We start from the raw sequence: 21,065 nt of genomic DNA, 5'->3' as shown, positions 1-21,065 counted from the left end.
CTCTAGGCCTCTCTGTGGTGTCTGTGGCATCAGCTTTGTCTCCTTCTCCACAGGGCCCGTGAATGCTGGCATCACTCAGACCCCAGATTCCAGATCCTGGGGACAGGACAGAGCATGACGCTGAGATGTGAACAGGACAGGGACCACGACTACATGTCCTGGTATCGACAAGACCCTGGACATGGGCTGCGGCTGATCCATTACTCCATCAGTGCTGGTACCACCGAGAGAGGAGAAATCTCCAACAGATACAACGTCTCTAGGTCAAATACAAAGAACTTCCCTCTCACGCTGGCGTCCGCAACTCCCTCCCAGACATCTGTGTACTTCCGTGCCAGCAGTGACTACACAGCGCTGCACAGCTGTCTCCTCTCTGCACAAAAAAAGGCAGGGGGAGGGCCTGCGCCCCGGGACTCAGCAGAGCCCTCGGCACACTCCCAGCCGCCCCCCCCCCCCGACCCGAGCCCCAGAGCCCCGAGGGGCCCAAGCGCCCAGAGTGAACCTCGGTGTGGGCTGAGGTCCGTCTGCAAGGCACTGACAAGTGAACCTCGGTGTGGGCTGAGGTCCGTCTGCAAGGCACTGACAGCCTGGCCTGGACCTGACCAGACCTCAGGCGGCCGTGTCTCCACCTCTGGTCTGTGCTCTGAGCCGCCTGGCTGGCTGCGAAGGTGCTTCCCCAGCTCTGACTGTTCTATCCCCTGCCTAAGTCTGATGCTTCCGGGATGGAAATTGTTTGCACTGGGTAAACAACACAATGTGTTATTGACAATGTGTTATGAAATCAGATCTATCTAGATGCCCCCCTCCTTGTCTCCCCCTGGCACCTCAGTGCATTGCTCTCCGATGCCCGGGTAGGGACCCTGCTCCCCCCAGCCTTTCCATAGGGGCAGCCCCAACAAGGCCCTGCTGGGTCTGTCCTCTAGCTGCCTCCGGGCCCAGCTCGCACAGCTCGCTGGCCCTCGGCTCTGGCCACACTGCTAGGCCCTCAATTCTGCCATGTCCCTTCCCATCTCAGGGACATCCAGGGCTATTTCCTCTGCACTGGGCATGAGTCCTTCCTTCTTGCAATGGCTGACGCCCACTCATGCTCCTGTTCAAGGTCACCCTGGGTGGCCTGCCCTTTCTGGGCACACCTGTTTCCAGGGGAATGGCGGACACAGCTGGTGTATCTCTGTTCTAGATTTTCCAGACTTTTCTCTCAATCGGTTTTAAAGTACTGGTATCATAAAGACAAACTTCTCTGACAACCGTACATCGAAGGCTGAGCTGCTTCAGACTCTGTGTCTCCCTCTCTCTCTGCCCCTCCCCTGCCCACACTCTGTCTCTCTCTCAAAAATAAATATTAAAAAAAAATAAAAATAAATATATAAATTTCAAAAACAGAAAGGAGGTTACAAATACTTATTTAGTCATCCAAGTATGTTACAACATAAATCCTGCTCCCTGAGGTTGCGGGGATGGACAGAGAGGGTGATGTCACTAAGTGAACTCCCTTGCATGGATGAGGGGCCTCCCTCCTCCTCCGCTCGTGCTCAGGAGAACCTGATGTGACGAACATCCTAGCCCTGTCCTGACCCTGCCATGGGCACCAGACTCCTCTGCTGCGTGGCCCTCTGTCTCCTGGGGGCAGGTGAGTCCTCAGAAAACCGAGTGAGCGCATGTGTGTGAGCGTGAGGGATAAATACACGCAATGATTGCAGTCGATTTCCTCCTCGCTGATCCCAACTTTGTCTCCACAGGTCACACAGGAGCTGGTGTCCTCCAGTCCCCCCGGCACAAGGTCACAAAGAGGGGCCGGGACGTGGACCTCAGGTGTGACCCAATTTCTGGTCATGCTGGCCTCTACTGGTACCGACAGGCCGTGGGGCAAGGCCCGGAGTTTCTCGTTTCCTTCCAAAACAAGCGCAAAGTAGACTCCTCAGGGATGCCCAGCAACGATCGGTTCCAGGTGAACAGGTCCGAGGGGTCCTACTCCATTCTGCAGATCAAGCGTGCGGAGCCGGGGGACTCAGCTGTGTACCTCTGTGCCAGCAGCCCTACCACAGTGGGGCACAGCCACCTCCTTCCTCGTCACCAACCTCAGACTTCTCTCTCCCTGCACCTGAAGACCGTAAACAGGCTGTCCCTACTCATCGTTCCCCAATCACAAGATGTAGATTTGGATATCAGCTCTCAGCTGTCCTTGGGTAGAAAAAGACACTAAACTCCTGAAGGGAATGTAAATGAGGGTGGATCAAATAATTATGGCCCATAGGGTTGGAAGACTCCCAGGGCTGGCTCCGGGCTCCAAGGCCAGGACTGAACAACAGGGACACAGTAGTCCTTCTGCAAGACCCGAGGCTTTCCGTGTAGTGGGCGGTGCCTCCTTCTCTGCACTTGTGGTCCCATCTGGGAAGTTTGTGTCATTCTTGACATATTCTTACTTCTTTTTTTTTTTTCATTATTAATTATTTTGAGAGAAAGAGAGAGACCATGGAGAGGCAGAGAACGAGGGAGAGACAGAATGCAAAGCAAGCCCCAGGCTGCCAGCACAGGGTCCAACGTGGGGCTCGAACCCACAAGCTGTGAGATCACGATCCGAGCCGAAATCACCAGTCAGACGCCCAACTGACTGAGCCACCCAGGCACCCCCATATTCTTACTTCTAAAGCCTCTCTGTCCCTGAAACTTTGGAAGCTTGAGCAACACAGGAGCAAGTCTGTCTTCCTGTATGAAGCCAGGTCTTTACTGCTTTCGTGGTGGTGACGGGATAAGAAGGATCATAACGACAAGATGTCCCATCCTCTGCCCAGTTTGGACACGCCATTTTCTCTCTCTGTCGTCATTTTCCCACGTGTGCGGTCCTAGTAGTGAGAGTGCAGCACATTTGAACAGCTTCCCCAGGCTTGCCTCGACGCCCTGAGTGAATCCAATTTTTAGAGACGCAGTGTTTTCTTTGATGCACTGGCCTTTTTATTTGAAAAAATTCCCTTGAATTCTTTGATTCAAGAAGACAGGATATTTTCTTGATAATAATGCCCCTATTTCCTTTTTACTTATTTTATTTGCTGCATTATATATCATGATATGTTACTTGTTATAAATATAAATAATTATGCAGTTATAACATCTTCCACTCACCCGCCGGTGAAGCTGTGGTTTGTATCTATGAAGTCAAAAGCCATGGTCAGAGCTCATAGACTCATGGATCATGAGTTTCTGGGTGTCCTAAGAGATAGTCCAGGACCCTGAGTCTGGGATAGACTGTCACAGACTCAGCAATGATGGAGGTGCCCTGAGCCTTTCACAGCTGGTAAGGGGGTTACAATCATCCCAAATCCACTTATCAGAAACTGTGGTGTCTCAGGACACCAGATTTGTTTCCCCAGAGAATGGGTGTTCTTGGAAGAGAGTTTTCCTGGTCTTATTTTTTTTTTCATTTTTATTTATTTATTTTGAAAGAGGGAGAAAGAGAAAGAGAGGGAGAGAGGGCATACAAATGGGGAGGGGCAGAGAGAGAGGGAGAGAGAATCCCAAGCAGGCTCCACACCGTCAGAGCAGATCCCGACGCGGGGCTCGATCTCACAAAAACGTGAGATCATGACCTGAGCTGAAATGAAGAGTCCAATGCTCAACCATCTGAGCCACCCGGGCATCTCAATCCTGGTCTTATTTTAATGTGGCATCAGCAAAGCACTGCTCAGTCTGCTTCCCTGTGTCTCCGGAAGTGAGCCAGGCTAGGGCCCAGTTGGGAATCCCTTATCCTTGGAAGGCCATGCCAGAGACTTCCTTCCCAGGCCCTGTTTCCAACTGTGCCACCATTCTCCACATGACCCTGGCAGTCCCATCTTCCCTCCTTGCTGCCTAAATCAGGACACGCACATTGTACAAGCTCTCCATTGAGTGTCGCCTGTCCCTGGCTCACCTTGATTCCGTCCATCCTTATTTTCCCACTAGACGCTGTATTCTCCATGACTGCCTATTATCTTGTAAGATGTTCCATATTTTTCTTATATTTCAATTTTACTTTTTATTTGCACACACGGGACCCCATTGTGAAGGTAGTCTTGTTATATTCCTAGTCCTCAGCTGATCTGTATTTTGGAGGTACGGTTGGTTAATTGCCCCCTTGGTGGTGGAAGAGGGGCATTTTTGTTTACTTTTAGTAACAGAGATAAATGAGCCTTCTTATATTTCATCTCCCATACTTTTCTTCCTATTTTAGACTAAATACTATTTTCTTCCATTCCTCCCATTTTGTCCCTCTCCGTCTCAGGAGATAGTTTTAAGGGAGAAGATTTTGGTTGGACTCTCACTGCCAGATGTGTGACAGCAGTTAAGTAGAATGAGGGCGTGAGATTAAGCATGGCATCTCAAAGGAGTAGAGTCAAGGTTCGGATTGGTGTTGGGATTAGGGTTTAAAGAAGTTGAGCATAAAATTTGCAGGATGCTGGGGTTCCTGGCTGGCTCAGTCAGTTGAGGGTCCAACTTCAGCTCAGGTCATGATCTCACAGTTCATGGGTTCAAGCCCCATGTTGGGCTCTGCGCTGACAGCTTGGAGCCTGGAGCCTGCTTCACATTCGTGTCTCCCTCTCTCCGGCCCTCCCACGCTCGTGCTCTGTCTCTCCCTCTCTCTCTCTCAGGAATAGATAAACATTAAAAAAACGTTTTTATTAAAAAAGTTTGCAAGACGCTACTTCTGGAATATTCTGTTGACTATGCAGACACTTCCCAGCATCCCTTGGGCCATTGCAGAAGAAACAATGATGCAACTTCAGTTACTGGCCACAAGATGGCACTGTGATGCCACTGAGATCTGAGGGGTTCTGAAAAGTCTGGGAGAGCAGCCTGGGGAGGGAGAGGGTTAAGAAAAACAGGCGTGGATCCAATACCGGGCAGATGTTGAAGTTTTCTGTTATTGTTAGGCTACCTACAGCTATGGAAGAGGTGGGAGGTCCCTCTAAACTTTAATGAGCTCTACAGTTGAAGGATTTGGATGAGGCAGGCTTGATGTCAGGGGCAGGTGCAGACAGAGGAGCAACTGTCTCAGAGGAGTATGGGAAACCAAGGGGGTGGGTGCACCCTAAACTCAGTGCACCTCGGCCACACCCCGTTGCCCCGGCAGGCCTTGCTAAGCAACGTCTAGGAGGAGTAGCTGACCCCTCCTGAGCCAAGTCAGAAGGGACCCTGGGCCAGGCAGGGTTGGAGAGGTGGGAGGCGATGACATCCCAGGCAGACCCGTTTGTCCACTGAAGAGCTTCCAAGCTCGCTCTCCCAGTCCTGCGGATGACAGCATTTAGTTGGGGCAGCACCCTTCTCACCCTGCCCCTGCCATGAGCCTCAACCTCTTTTGTGTGACTCTTGGTCTCCTGGGAGCAGGTGGGTTCTGGACTCAGCTGGAACCCCGAGCCATGATTTTGCCAAGTCCCAGCTCCAAGCCTTTCCCTTTGCTTTGCAGATTCAGGTCACGCCTTCAGCCTTGCCTCGACCCTCTGTCTCCCTCTCCCGCAGGCCCCGTGGATGCTGCAATCACCCAGACGCCAAGATACCATATTATACAAACAGGAACCAGGATGATCCTGGAATGTACTCAGGATGAGAACCATTTTGCAATGCACTGGTATCGACAAGACCCAGGACAGGGGCTGAAGCTGATCCATTATTCAAGTGGTACAGGCAGCTCTGTCAAAGGGGGTGTCACAGAAGGGGTACAGGGTCTCCTGAGGGAAGAAGGAGCATTTCTCTCTGACCCTGGAGGCTGCCGGCACCAACCAGACCTCTCTGTACCTCTGTGCCAGCAGTGAGACCACAGCACTGCATGGCCAGCTGCTCTCTGCACAAAAAGCTCAGCCGCAGGCATGAAGGACACTCCTGCCTGAGGCCTTGCCTCAAGAGGGGAAATAACAGCCTTTACCGAGGCTTTCGAGGCTTTCGCCTGACTTCCCAGCGATGGGATCTCAGGCCGAGGGGCCTTCTTCCAGGGACCCTTGGTGTGAACTGAGGTCCATCACTACAGGAGGGGGGTGTGTAAGTAGAAGCAAATAGCACCTAATTTATTCCACTCGATCTGGAATATTCTGGTAATTGAGTCAAGCACAGAAACAGTAGCATCTAACATGAAATGTATATTTCACTTTCTTTTCAATGGAGAGGAACAAAGCAGAAAGCAGCTAAGCAGGTTGAAACTCCCTGGATGGTCTGGGATTCTCCAGATCTAAAACTACTACATAAAATCTCAGGCTTCAAAAACACTGCACACCCTGCAAAAATTCTCTGGAGGAAAAAAAAATTGTTAACAATTTATAAAACACATAAGGGGAAATTTCCCGCTCAGGGGAAATGTTAAAGGCTTTAAACAGCAGCGTTACAGCCAAAGAGACTACAAACTAAGTTTCTGTCTGTGGTTGTCACCTAGTGTTCTGAACCTTCTGGGGCTCGGGAGGGTTCGAATTCTTAAGGAAGGAACCAAGTTCTTACCATCTCTTTGGTTTACACTGAAATCCACAAGCTCCTCAGGGTTTTTCTTGTAAAATATTACAAAATGATATTGGGCAATCATTTTATTCTCCCCACAGTCCATTTCCCTCCTTGGATCCCTGTAGGTAAAAGTCCGAACCCAGGAACAATGTGGCCTGGCTTGGCATCCATTAACTCCCAACAGTGGGCAGTCCATGGTTGGGCTTTACAGGAAGTGCAGGCCCCAGGAGGGTGTGGTCCTGCACTGCCCTTGTCCACTCTGAACAAGGTGACTGTACCTGTGATTTGCTGCAGGCTCACCCACGACGCGCTCACAGAGAGGGGAGAAGGCTGCTTGCCTGGCAAAAAAATCAATTCACTGATGGGACAATCTGCTGAAAGCTGAAATGAAATGCTGGGTGGCAAAACTAACAAATGACCAATTCCCCAAACTATGGGGCTTACAGCACGTTAGGGTTCGTGGAATTTCTAAAGCGTTGGAGGATATTTTTTTAAGTTTTTGACCCTTGAAATCTCAGCCATTGATCCTCAGCTGTTTCTTAACAAACTTGTTAGTCAAGCTTATTTTGATGCCAAATTTGGAGGCTTATATATTTCATTCTTGGAGAACTTCTAACATTTTCAGTATTTCATGTATGTGAGTGTTCTTGTCTTCTCTTATTTGCGTGTGATTTATTTCCAAATCAGACTATGTGGAATGCAAGCATAAAATTGTGTAGGTCTCCCACCTTTTATGAAACTTACTTATGCTTTAGTAACGCTTTATTAAAGTATAATTAAGAGAGAGTAAAATACTGAAATTAACACATGATACAGGTACAGCTTGGTAAATTTGGACGAATGTATACACCAGTGCGACTTTGACCAAAATCAAGATAAAGAACATTTCCATCACCCAAGAAAAGTTTCCTCATGCTCATTCCCAATCAATTTCTCTCCCAGAGCTAACCACTTTTCTGATGTTTATCACCATAGTTTTGCCTATACTTGAACTTCATGTGAAGTAGTTTCAATCTAAAATGGGACCAGAGGATATAAATTGAAAAAATCTCATGCATGTGAACCCTCAGAAAAACAAAATGTAAGGACTGAGAGACTGATTTCCCACAAATGCCTCATTTATAGAAAACTGTTAATGTTGGAATTTTCTTAATAATAGGGAGTTGGTCAGGACTTGCCTCATATCGCCCTCGGGAGATTTTTGCTTATGGTTTCCAGAGGCATAACCGAAAAATGACCCAGGTCATGTTGGTCTTGCAAAAGAAGCTGAATTGAGCTTTGTTTGCCTGACTGGACTGGTTTTTGTCTGTATTTTCAAAGCTGGTCTCCCTTTGTTTTCAATTCTAACAGACCTAACTGAGCTCTCTCCTCTCCCCATCCCCTGCCCATGGGAACAGCCCATCCCCAACCCTCGGCGGACTCCCCTGGAGCTTGCTTCAGTCTTCCTGTCCTGAACCGTACTTCCTCTGCTGTTTCCCCAAGCTCATCTTTTTGACAATTTTGATCTGGCCTCAGTTTTCCTTTTTATTTAGGTTGACAGCTACATAAATAGAACCATATAATGAATGCTCTTTTTTAATTGGCTTTAATCTTTCTCAAAAATTAATATTTTTGAAATGTACTCACGTTGTTGTGTTTATCAGCAGTTTATTCTTTCTTATTACTGTGTGGTATTCCATTGTATAAATGTAGTGAGATTTGTTTTTCCATTCTATTCTGCTTGGATACCAGGCTTGTAACAGTCTTCAGCTGTTATGGATAAAGTTGTTCTGAACATTCTTGGGCAAATAGTTGTGGATAAATGCATTTATTTCCCTCAGGTATAGACAAAAGAGTGAATTACTGATTCGCAGGGTGGATACACATTTGACTTCATTAGAAAGAGTTGAACGGTTTTCCAAAGTGGCCAATTTACACTACCGAGGGATGGGGGTCCCCTGGCTCCACATTCTCACCAACATTTGGTGACCTCCATCTTTTTATTATTATCCATTCCGTGGGGAATGTAGTGGTATCTCGTTTACATTTCACTGCTGAGTAATGATGTTTGCTTTTGGGCCATTTCTATGTTCCTATTTTCTTTTGTAAGTGCCTGCTTTTATATATGTTCATTTAAAAAAAATTGGGTGGTTTTTATACTATGGATTTGTGGGAGATATTTTATGTTCTAGATAGGAGTCTTTTGACCATTGAATATGCCGAGTCTGTCTTCCTGGAGTGGCTTTGCCTTGTGCTTGCCTGATGTTGCCTCTCAATGAGCTCAAGTTTTACATGTTTGTAAAGTCTCATTTACAATTTTTTACTTTTGGGACACCTGGGTGGCTTAGTTAGTTAAGCGTCTGACTTCAGCTCAGGTCATGATCTCAAGGTTTGTGAGTTCAAGCCCCGCATCGGGCTTTCTGCTCTCAGCACGGAGCTTGCTTTGGGTCATCTGTCTCCCTCTCCCTCTCTCTCTCTTTCTCAAAAATAAAATAAAACATTAAAAGAATTAAAAATAAAACGTTAAAAAAAGAAATTTATGTATTTTTTTTACTTTTCCATCTCGTGCCCTTTGCATCCTGTCTAAAACATGTTTGCTTACCCCAAAGTTGAGTCTTTTCCTCCTTCTTTTTTTTTTTTTTTGAGGTTTATTTATTTATTTTGAGAGAGAGAGAACATGAGTGTGGGAGGGGCAGAGAGGGAGGGAGAGAGAATCCAAGCAGGCACCACATCATCAGTGCAAAGCCTGATGTGGGGCTTGATCCCATGAACCGTGAGATCAAGAGTTGGGCCCTTAACCAACTGAACCACCCAGGTCCCCGAGTCTCTCCTTTCTATTTCCTGCTCTGCTCTGCTGTGGCTGCCCCATTCCTTGTTCTCTGTCATCAGCTGAAAATGCTCCACCTCCAAAATCACAAGGTAATGACCCCACTCTCTGCACACAGTTTCTTATCCCTCTTGTTCCTTGACGTTATTGGGATCTCCCATCCATTGGTATCCATGCTTCCTTCCTGTTCCCTGGGGTCCTTCCAAAGTCTCATTACCTCACACTAGGGTAAATTCAATGATGTTACATTCTTTTGATACAACCTTACAAACCATCTTCACTGTCCCACCAGAAATTTCTTAGATTGCCCTTACATCGCAGAAACCAAGCCAGAGTTGCATGCACTGATCTCTCTTTTTCACAGCGACAGCCGAGTGCCATCCTAATGAGCCACACACCTGCACGAACCAGTATCATGATAAATCACTGGTTAATAACCTTACCTGCCTTTGCATCCCTGCTTTGAGATTCCAGTGTTCTTGTTAGCCTTCAAATATCTAACATGTGTCTAATATTTCAAACCTTTCTCACTCACCTTAAAATTTGCGTTTCTTTCCTTCTTGCTGTTTAAATCAAAAGCCAAGGGCACTGTCCCGTGAAGGACAACAACCGTGGGGGGGGGGGGGGGTCAGAGTGAGGGTCCTGAAGAGGGATCTCCCCAGAGCACCATGCTGTCTATCACATACGTGAAGAAACTGGCCTGCCTTGAACTTGCCTAGGTGAGAGTAGGTGAGGAATATAGTCATTCTTCCCTGAAGCCTCTGGATTCTTTGTCCCCGAGTCACACTGTTCATTCTCATGTTCACGTTTCTCTACGCTTCTGCTGAGTATCTCAACAGTGCTAATTGCAGAATGTTTGGGCTTTTGTTGCTTTATTTTTTTAAGCCAAAATACCGTCTCCAGACCTCCTTTTCCCTTGTTATGTCTATTAGTGCACAGGTGTGGCGGGGCTAAGGGAAACTAGTAAGGGAAGAAGCATCATCCTAGGACTGGGGTAAGTGGGTGGCTCTTAATCCCTGAGCCAACTGGGCCCAATGACACGTGTGGGTCCCTGGACACTCAGGCGCCGTGGCTAAGCCTGTTGGTGCTGTGGCCTCTAGCGGGGAAAAGAACTGACTGTGAGACGTAGCCCCGAGAAGGGAGCTGAGGGAACAGACCTTGCAAAGAGTCGGTGACCCCGTCCCCTTTTCTCCCCTGCCGTTATGTCCCATACGCAGAACCCAACTGCAAAGTCGAAAAGAAAGGACCCCAGTAAGTATCATCCACAGAGGTCAGCCCCTTAGGACAGGGTGGATCTGAAGGGATAAACATAAACTATCCAGAACATTACACCTGGGATTGCCTTGAGGGTGAGAAACCCCAGGGTGGCTAAGCCTGTGCTATAAGCCGATAAAGTCACAGAATGGTTTCTGGGGAATCTTCACTCCTAGTAATTTATAGGCAACCCAGGCCCCTCTGGATCCAATCAGATGGACTGAATCGTGGTGACTCTGCAGCACCAGCTACTCAGGACGAGGGGCTGGGAATGCTGTCGGGGAAAGGCACACGCAAAGACAAAGCTTGGTTCGAACCTAACATCTGACAGGGGATTTGAGGACACACAGGGAGGGTGGGGACAGAGTTTACTCACAGCCCGTCACCCCAGCCGGTGCGATGGTGGGCGAGCTCCAGCCGGAGAAGAGGTGGGGTAGGCAGGGCGGGTCGGTGGGGGGGGAGGGGTGGTCAGCAGGTGCATCAGAGGAGGCCAGCCTCAGAGAAACATCAGCACAGCCCCGTGGGCCCGCCTTCCTGCCCGTAGGCTGAGAGGGGAGTCTGGTGTGCCGGGCCCCGCTGTCCGTGGGGTGATGCCAACAGGGCAGTGCCATCACAGAATCATCTTCCAGCCAGGAAAAGGGAACCCGAGAGCTCAGCTCTTACCCATCAGGACCAGAACCCTAAGCACAAGAGCCACGGCACTGCCATGGGCTCCAGGTTCCTTTGCTGGGTGATGCTTTGTGTGCTGGGAGCAGGTGAGTCCCGTGAACAAGGACAAGCATCAGTCTTCTGAGCTCACTGACTCCTGAATCCTCCACTTTACCTTCTGGGTAAGCCATCAGGCTCTCTCCCATGCTCATTTTATGTCTGCATTTCCCACAGGGCCAGTGGAGGCTGGAGTCACCCAAACTCCAAGATACCTGATCAAAGCAAGAGGACAGCAAGGGACGCTGAGATGTTCCCCTATCTCTGGGCACTCCAGCGTATCTTGGTATCAACAGCCCTGAATCAGGGTCCCCAGATCATCTTTGAGTTTTTTGAGTATACACAAAGAACAAAAGGAAACTTCCCGGATCGATTCTCAGGGCAACAGTTCCACAACTACACCTCTGAGCTGCATGCGAGCTCCTTGGAGCCGACGGACTCAGCCGTGTATCTCTGTGCCAGCAGCTTGGCACAGCCCTGCAGAGTCACCAGCCTTCTGTGCACAAACCTCCCTGCTTGCTCCAACAGCGACAGAGCACACAGGCTTCCACCCAGGGTTCACTCCTTCCAGGGAGCTTTTCAGTCGTTTCGAAGACCTTTCCTGCATCCCCCTGAGCTCAGAGCGCGACCCACACAGAACCCAGGCTCACGGGCATGCACGCGCACTGAGCATTTCCACATCTGTCCCCACAGTACCAGGCGCTTGTCAAGTCCTGGGTGACTCCAGCATAGGAGGGGCAACCGAGCCCTCAGCGTGGGCTAGATCCTTTGTATATATTCTACGTTTTAACACTTTGTGACGATCATCCAAATCAAATACTCCTCTACCTTTTTTGTAGATGAAAAGAGGTGAGGAGGCTAAGTGGTTTCCCACGTGTCTCCTGGTCTAGAAGAGGCAGAACTGGGAAGTCAGCTTGTCTGTGTTTCTCAAGCCCCAGCTTCCCCCACGTACCCTTCCCCCACCCATAGCCTCTGAGCCTCCCCATCAGTAGTTAGAGGCCCAGGCACCCCCAGAGCCCCCTGCGGCCCCGCTGAGCCGCGATGGAAAGTCCATGCACCATCGTGGCCTGTTCCATGGCAGCACTGGGGGACGTATAATTCCACACGGATTCCTCGTCATCTGTACCCATTCCTCATGTTTTTTCCTAATCTGTAGTTTACGTTTTCATTTTTACGGGGTGCTTTGCTGCACGCGAGTTTGATGTAATGCAGTTGAAATGACAGTTTTCTTGGTGTCTCCACAAAACAAATTCTTCCTTAAGTGAAAGCCTAAAAGTATTTTCCTTAATTTATTCCAGGAAAGTGACAATTTTACGTTTCACAAGAAAGAATAAGTGTACCTGGAATATATTTTCATGTGAGGAATGGAGTGGAGATCCAGGAATAAGACAAAGGGACATATATTCATTCGGGGCAGAAGAAATAGCCTGTAACAAAAGATTCCGAGGGACGAAAGGAGCATGGCACGTGCAAGGAGAAACCTGGACCCGCTTGAGCGTGGCTGAGACAGAGAGAGCCAGGGGGGAGGTGGGGGGCAAACAGTATAGGACCTTATAATGCTATAACCTCACAGAAGAAAGGCAGTCAGGAGCAGAGACCATATGAGTGAAGGTCTACATCTGGATGTGGAGGGTGGTTGAGGGTAGACGAAGGTGGGAGGTGAATGAGGGAGTCACTGGCTGGCTCCACTGAGAGCCAGCTCTTGTTTCCCCAACACCCAGGCTGGAGAAATGTCCCCTTCATCTCCCATTCTGCCGCGACTCTGCATGGCCACCAGCCTCCTGTGCTGTGTGGCCCTTTGTCCCCTGGGGCCGGTGAGCCCTCTAGAGCCCTGTCCTGGGGCACACTAAGCCCTATTCTAAGCCTTTACTTTGAGTCTACCTTATCAGGGTCGCTCTTGGGCACTGTCTCCTGCTTCAGCTTCTCTCAACTTCAGGTGCCATGGATACGGGAACTACCCAGACCCCCAAAGTTAACAAGAACGGGACAGAAAGGGACATTGAGATGCGTATGGTTGTCATCTGCACTATATGTATAGGTATCAATAGGACCCCGAACAGAGCTAAGCTGATATAGTATCGCACCCACAAAGAAGAAATCCCCGACAGGCCTGTGACTTTCTGTCACAGCCACAGGTGTTGTCCTCGTGTCTGACAGTCCATCCTTGACCTCTGTGTCCTCTTGTTCCAGCCGTTACCCCACAGCCACCTCCCTGCACAGACAGGCCAGCAGAAGACACAGGTGGGCCTGTCCCCATCAGGGAAGATGTCGTCCCAGGGAAGCCTCTCCTGGGCTCCCTAAATGGCAGCATGATCAGAAACAGGATGTCAAACACTGGTATTCAAAGGTGACGGAGAAGAGAGAAAAATGGCTCCTCTATTCTGTTGCGGGGGGATGGTGATTCCCAAGGCACACATACCCATGGGAAAGGTTAGGGGCCAAAGTAACCAGCCTAAAACCCTGAACCATGGCATGGATGTCCACGTCCACGTATCCCTGGGCAACACCAGAGTCACCGAGCTGAGGGTCCCTCAACCCTGCGCCCCGGCGTCCCCCAGCTAGCACCCTGACAGTGTTGTGGACGGGGTGCAGGACCCTTGCCTGGCTCCCCCTCCTTTGCCAGATGAGTAAGGCTGTTTGTGAACTCAGAGGCTCTATTTATAGGGAGAGGCCCTGTATTAGTTCTTGAAGAATTGTAAGAGTCTTTCTGGGTGGAAATAATGAACCGCTTGCCTAGGATGGCCCAAGGAGAGACTGAAACCCCAGTTTGCCTGAATGATTCACATCAAAGCTTTAAAGACTAATACAGTTTCATCTCCTAAGGCAGGGGAAGACCAAAAATAGACTATTTATTTCAAAGAGTCAAACCTGACAAAGACTGGAGTCAGAACATCTTCCCTGGGGACAGCCTCTCTTCCCACTCATTTGCAAAGACTTTATTTGAGGAAGCTGTGACCTGTTGACAGACCCTGGGACAACATCACAATCAGCCTGTAACAATGCTGCTTGAATTAGAAGCAAAGAACAAACTGAGGATTGCTGGGGGGTGTTGGGTGGGGGATGACTGGGTGATGGGCGTGAAGGAGGGCACTTGTTGGGATGAGCACTGGGTGTCCTGTGTAAGTGACGAATCACTAAATTCTCCTGAAACCATTACTACACTATATGCTAAACTAACTTGAATTTAAATTAAAAAAAAAAAAAAAAAGCATTTCTAGCCTGTAAAAACGCCAACTTATTTTTACTGAGTTTGGAAATGCAGGCACTAGAGGGCGCTCATGCCCCTTCTTTTTCAAATCCAGGGATTCTTCAAAGCTTGTTCTGTAATGAGGAGTCAGGACCTCCCCTCCGTGGCGGTGATCAGTCTTTCAGAGATAGGAGCCGTGCAAATTCACAGCTGGCACCAGCTAAAGGCAACATCAAGTGTGCGAACCTCACTGCCCACCTTCCTCGCCAGGGAGAGGCCATTCATGTGCACCGAGGGCTTGTGATCTTTTACGCAACAGTCTCCCCTTGGCGTATTCAAAGAAAATGGGCATTTATAAGTGTTCCATGGCTCGTGCCTTTCTGGACTTTGTCCATTTAGACCCCACACGTCTTGCAACCCGATCAAGGGTCTGAATGTAAAGTTGTCATGCGGTTAAGCTATGTTTTGTAATTTAAACACCAACAATGTGTAAAGAAGATATTTAAGGTTAATAACACTCTCTCCTCTCCAAACACACCTCTACCTGTCCCAACCCCAGGTGGGAAACCAATATGAACACCCCGGTGTGTTTCCTACCAGCTCTCTCCTCTGGGCTCATGCAAACCTGTCCACCCAAACACACCTACAAAAAGTGGGACCGCCTGTGCACCTTCATTGCCACATGCATACTTTCCCCCTTTAATCTACTTTGGACTCTATTTGTCCACGTTGATAGACACCTAACTGGCTCCTATTTGGTGCCATCTTCAGATTGCACGATGGGGTGACAGATACGTTGACTCTGTCATCATTGTCCTACACCTTTCCTGATTGATCTTTCCCAAAGTGATCGGACAGCCCCTTTAAAAAACAAAAAAGTTTATTTACTTGTTATGTTTTGGTGGGGGCCAGAGAGAGAGAATCCCAGGCCGGCTCCGGACTGTCAGTGCAGAGCCTCAGGCGGGGCTCAAACTCACTAACTACGAGATCTTGACCTGAACAGAAACCAAGAGCCGGTTGCTTAACCAACTGAGCCACCCAGACGCCCCAGAAGAAAAGCTTCCTTGACCGGGAATGGAATAGCCTCTTGATGCTCCCACGTTCTCGACTCCAACTCCTTCTTGATGAGTACAGTGTTTCCATCACTCATAGTCCCGGAGGTCTGAGAGCCCCAGCCACACCCCCTCACAAGACAAGACCGGAGGGAGAAAGGGGTGGGCACTTGCTAGAAACTACGCAATCTCTCAGTTCCTCCTCATAAGACATTGTGAGGGGGTGTTAACCCGCTTTACAGATGAAGAGGCTCAGGTTTGCGGGGGTTGATGGCCTTGTGCACAGGCTGAGCTAACACATGCTGGAACCAGATTATACAGGACAGTCTGTTCGTCTTTGTGTGGGAGGAGGGGCAGGAACCACAAGGTCACTGGGAGGACCATCTTCAGACTGGACGCAGTGCTAGGAAGATCTGTGGAGCCTGACATCACGCAGCTCTGAACTGTGAATTGGAAATGTTTTCCGGACAAAGATGTGGCCACCCCAGCCCCCACAAGTCCCGTACCCAAATCATGGATTCAACCAGGCAAACGCAGGGCTGAGGTCGAAATAGAAGCATGCAGGGGGAGGTGATGAGGCCAGCATTCCAGCCGTCAGGTTGGAGATGCCATGCACACACACACACACACACATACACATGGAGAAGTCACAAGACAAGGGGAAGGCCACACACCTGGTGCGGATACCAGCAGCTGAGCGCTGTGGCCAGAGGGCTCACGACCAGTGGACTGAACGGAATCCGCGTATCTGTCCATCTACTTTCAAATGACCAGTTTCCATTCATTCTATGCCTCACAGTTTTTTCCCTTTTAACATTTCTGAATATGAGCAACACTCATCTTTTTTCTTCCTTAATGGTCAGGATAGAATGGTGCATCTCGAGGTGGCTGGAACCTTAGATTTAATTCATTGATAGCAGCTGAACGTGAGGTTCAGTGATGTCACTAAGCCAACTCCCTTGTGTGGATGAGGGGCCTCCCTCCTCCTCCGCTCGTGCTCAGGAGAACCTGATGTGACGAACATCCTAGCCCTGTCCTGACCCTGCCATGGGCACCAGACTCCTCTGCTGCGTGGCCCTCTGTCTCCTGGGGGCAGGTGAGTCCTCAGAAAACCGAGTGAGCGCATGTGTGTGAGCGTGAGGGATAAATACACGCAATGATTGCAGTCGATTTCCTCCTCGCTGATCCCAACTTTGTCTCCACAGGTCACACAGGAGCTGGTGTCCTCCAGTCCCCCCGGCACAAGGTCACAAAGAGGGGCCGGGACGTGGACCTCAGGTGTGACCCAATTTCTGGTCATGCTGGCCTCTACTGGTACCGACAGGCCGTGGGGCAAGGCCCGGAGTTTCTCGTTTCCTTCCAAAACAAGCACAAAGTAGACTCCTCAGGGATGCCCAGCAACGATCGGTTCCAGGTGAACAGGTCCGAGGGGTCCTACTCCATTCTGCAGATCAAGCATGCGGAGCCGGGGGACTCAGCTGTGTACCTCTGTGCCAGCAGCCCTACCACAGTGGGGCACAGCCACCTCCTTCCTCGTCACCAACCTCATGTGTTTACTTCTCGTAGTTCACAGAATCCCCGCACAAAGGAGTTGCCTGCTTCTTCTTCATCAGGGGCAACATGTGGATTTGGGACTTAGGCTCTTCTTCTGATAGTAAAAGGTCAAGAAATAACCTTCAAAATACCAGAACATCTATTGGGTTATAATAATTTTGGCTCCTGTGCTTCTGGGATTCCTGCATACAGTTCAAGATTCTAGGGGCGCCGGGGTGGCTCGGTCAGTTAGGCATCCGACTCTTGATTTCAGCTCAGGTCATGTTCTCACAGTTCTCACCGGCTCTGTGCTGACGGTGAGGAGCCTGCTTTGGATTCTTTCTCTCGCTCTCTCTCTCTCTGCCCCCTCCTCCACTAGCACTCTCTCTCTCTCTCAAAATAAATAAATAAACTTTTTAAAAACAGATTCTATAATTGGGATAGAATGTCAGAGCTTAGACTCAGGTATAGTGACATAGCCTTTTGTAAAACTATGAAGTTTCAGCACATTTATAATAAACTATTACTCAGTGTCACTAATTCAGGCCACGCTCTGCCCAGGGGTGGGCCAGCCGATATGGAACACCGCTAAGGCCATATGTAGCTACCAGCCATAAAGATAAACACATTAGAATCCTTAGTAACTATTGCCACTGATATCATTTGTCCAGAACAACCGTCAGCCGCAACAATGCACATTAACATATGTTCCTCTGTTCCTTTTTTATTTCTTGATGATTCTATGTTTAATTTCTTTCTTCTCTAGTTTTTTTTTTTTGTTTGTTTAATAGAAGCCCAGCTTGGTTTTCGTAAAATATGACTCCACTTGAGAAGGTGGTGAAAGGAAGTGATTCAGAGAAGATCTGAATGACAGTTTTATCAGCGATTTGGGACTCTGAGGTTTCCAAAGTAGCTTTGCCACATGATGCCCCCACCAGGGCTATCGGAGGGTTCCAGCTGGTGCACACATGCACATGTACCCACCCACACACACTCATGCTCACCCATGCATGTGCACATGCACACACGTGCACATATGCACACACCCTGTGGGTTGCTCTGCCACTCTCTTAGTGGTATCTTTTGATAAACAGAAAATTTTAATCAAAAATCATTCCATTTTGTATTCTGGTGTCCAGTTTAGGAAATCTTTGCCTACTTCAGAATGATCATGCTTTCTTATATTTTCTTCTAAATTCTTTCTATTTTATACCTTTTACATTTAGATCTGCAGCCCAACTGGGATTAATTCTTTGTGTATGAAATGGGGAAGGAGTCACTATGTTTTTCCATATGTTTTTTCCAACTGACCCAATACTGTTTGTTGAAGAACACTTTCTTGACTACTCTGTAATACTGCTTTTGTCATAAATCAGTCATTGTATATGTGTGGGTCTGTTTTCTTACATCTCTAATCTGTTACGTTGGTCTGTTTTGTCGGTCCCTGTGCAAATAACACACTGTCTTGATTACTATAGCTTTATAATAGTGCTCGATATCTTGAGGTCTAATTTCTCAAGCTTTGTTCCTTTTTAGTAAGAGTTCTTGACCACTCTTGACCCTTATGTAGTTTTCATACATGTTCAGAATAATCTTGCCAAATTCTTCAAGAGTAAATGCCTGCTAGGAATTATTTGCTTTTTGTTTCCAAGTAACTTAACTGAATCACAGAATAAAGCTAAGAATGCCATGGAAGTATAGAAACATCTAGCACCTAAAAATGTTCAATACGCAATGTTTGGCATCTAATCAAAGATTATAGGAATGCAAAGAGGCAAGAAAATATGACCCATGATGGGGAGGAATATCGGCGAACAGAAACAAACCCCCTTATGACAAATTGGTAGACAAAGATATTAAAACAGTTGCTATAACTATATCCTATGTGTTCAAAATTAACTCAAAATCCAAATCAAATTTCTGGAGATAAAAATATATTTCTGTGATGAAAAACACAATCGATGGAATTAGTAGCAAATTAGACATGATGGGAGAGAAGATGAATGGTCTCGAAGGCGTAATCGTAAACGATTCATCATGAAATGGAGAGAGAAAGGAACTGGTGAGCTACCGGGAAACTTCAAGGAGTCCAATGCGTAATGACACAAAGGCAAGGTTTTAAAAACGTAAATGTCTTTAAAGGACAATTGGGTGTATCTGCCAAAATAATTCCAACGTGGGGGGAGTTATAATATACGTGAAAGTAAAATACATGGTAACATACCATAAAGATCGGGAGGGAGAAAATGCGTAATTGTCACATTATTGTCAGGTTTTCATAATCTATGTGAAGTGGTATAATAGCACTTGAATACTGTATACCACAACCCCTAAGGCCACTAAAATGACAAAACGCATAGCTAAAAAGGCAACAAAAAAGATAAAATGGAATTATTATAAAAATGCCCAGTTAACAAACCATAAGAGACTCTTATTAAATACAGGGGACAAAGTGAGGGTTACTGGTGGGGTGTTGTGCTAAACAATGGGCATTGAGGGGGGCACTTGTTGGGCTGAGCACTGGGTATTCTTTGTAAGTGATGAATCACTAGATTCTATTCCTGAAATCATTCTGACACTATATGTTAACTAACTTGGATTTAAATAAAAAATAAAAACAAAAATAAAATAATTTTGAAAATGCTCAATTAATCTATAAGATGTTTAAAAAAGGATAAAGGAACAAAGAAGAGACAAGACTAATAAAAATAAATAGCAACATGATTGGCATGACCATAACCAGATCAATAATCACATCAAATCTAAATAGTCTAAATGCCCTAATTATAAAGAATAAATTGTGATATTGAATGAAAAAACCCATATGCTACCTTCCAGAAATGCACAATAAAGACTCAGAATGTAAAAAGTAAAAGGATAGAAAAGGTGTACCATGATAACACTAATCAAAATAAAGCTGGAAAGCAATACTGATACCAGACAAAGTAAATTTAAGAGCACAGAAGATCCTCTGGAATAAAGCAGCTTCATATTCTAATGACCAAGGGGCCATCTCTTAAGAGGATGTAACAACAATAAATGTTTATGCTCCTAAAAACAGAGCTTCAAAATCCTGAAGCAAATGGGTAGGGCTGCAGGTCCACAACTAAGACCATCATTGTAATACTTTTCAGTAACTGACTAAACAAGTTAATACGCGCATGTCAGTAAGGTCAACGCTCTGAACCAACTTGACCGAACTGGCATTAATAGAATACTTCACACAACAGCAGCAGCAGCATATATCTTTTTTGCAAATACACATGGCCATGTACCCAGATGGACTATAGACTCTGGGCTTGAAATAAGTGTCAATATGTTCACAAGAATCTAAGTCATACACAGTATGTTCTCTGACCATGGGACAAAGAGTGAAAGAAAAGGGAAACTATAAAGTGTTTATAAATTATAAAATACTAAAGTCGTCCTTGGGGGGACAATGGAAGGATAGGGAACCCTCCTGTACTCATTCTGAGGCCAGCGCTACTCTGATACCAAAATGAGACAAAAGCACTGCAAGAAAACTACAGGCCCATATCCCTCATGATCACAGATTAACAATCCTTTTAAATTTTAGTATAAGGAATCCAACAATATCTAAGAAGGGTAACGCATCATGACCAAGTGGAGTTTGTCTCAGTAACGTGCAGTTGGCTAAACATTTAAAAAATTATCAATGGGGGATCCTGGGTGGCTTAGTTGGTTGAGTGCCTGACTCTTGATTTTGGCTCAGGTCATGATCCCAGGGTCATGGGGTCAAGCCCTGCACGGGGCTCTGTGCTAAACATGGAGCCTTCTTACGATTGTCTCTCTCTCTCTCTCTCTCTGCCCCTCTCTAAAGTTTTCACTCTCTTTCTCTCTCTAAAAAAAAAATTAAAAATTAAGAAAACTATCATTGCGATTTACCATATCAAATACTCAAAAAGGACAATCATCTGATCACCTCTATAGATATTCAAAAAATAGTTGAAAAATCCAACATCCATTGCTGATAAAGAGTCTTCGCAAATAAGGAGAATTATAAACTTCCTTCCCCTAATAAAGGGTATGAATAAAAAGAAAACAATTACTG

General features: G+C 47.1%; 2 gene segments (V, D, J or C); both read left to right on the top strand.

The window, feature by feature from the left end:
• Positions 1-1,563: 1,563 nt before the first annotated feature.
• Positions 1,564-2,450, top strand: LOC113604189 (T cell receptor beta variable 7-8-like). The segment is given in 2 exon segments: positions 1,564-1,630; positions 1,740-2,450. Coding segments are annotated over 2 exon segments (513 nt in total).
• A 13,864-nt stretch (positions 2,451-16,314) lies between these two features.
• LOC128314692 (T cell receptor beta variable 7-8-like) lies at positions 16,315-17,101 on the top strand. The segment is given in 2 exon segments: positions 16,315-16,556; positions 16,666-17,101. Coding segments are annotated over 2 exon segments (483 nt in total).
• Positions 17,102-21,065: the final 3,964 nt, after the last annotated feature.

Source organism: Acinonyx jubatus, chromosome A2 (assembly GCF_027475565.1).
Source record: "Acinonyx jubatus isolate Ajub_Pintada_27869175 chromosome A2, VMU_Ajub_asm_v1.0, whole genome shotgun sequence".
Taxonomy (NCBI): domain Eukaryota; kingdom Metazoa; phylum Chordata; class Mammalia; order Carnivora; family Felidae; genus Acinonyx; species Acinonyx jubatus.
The sequence above is the reverse complement of the archived record's forward strand: the minus strand, read 5'-3'. Positions and strand labels throughout refer to the sequence as shown.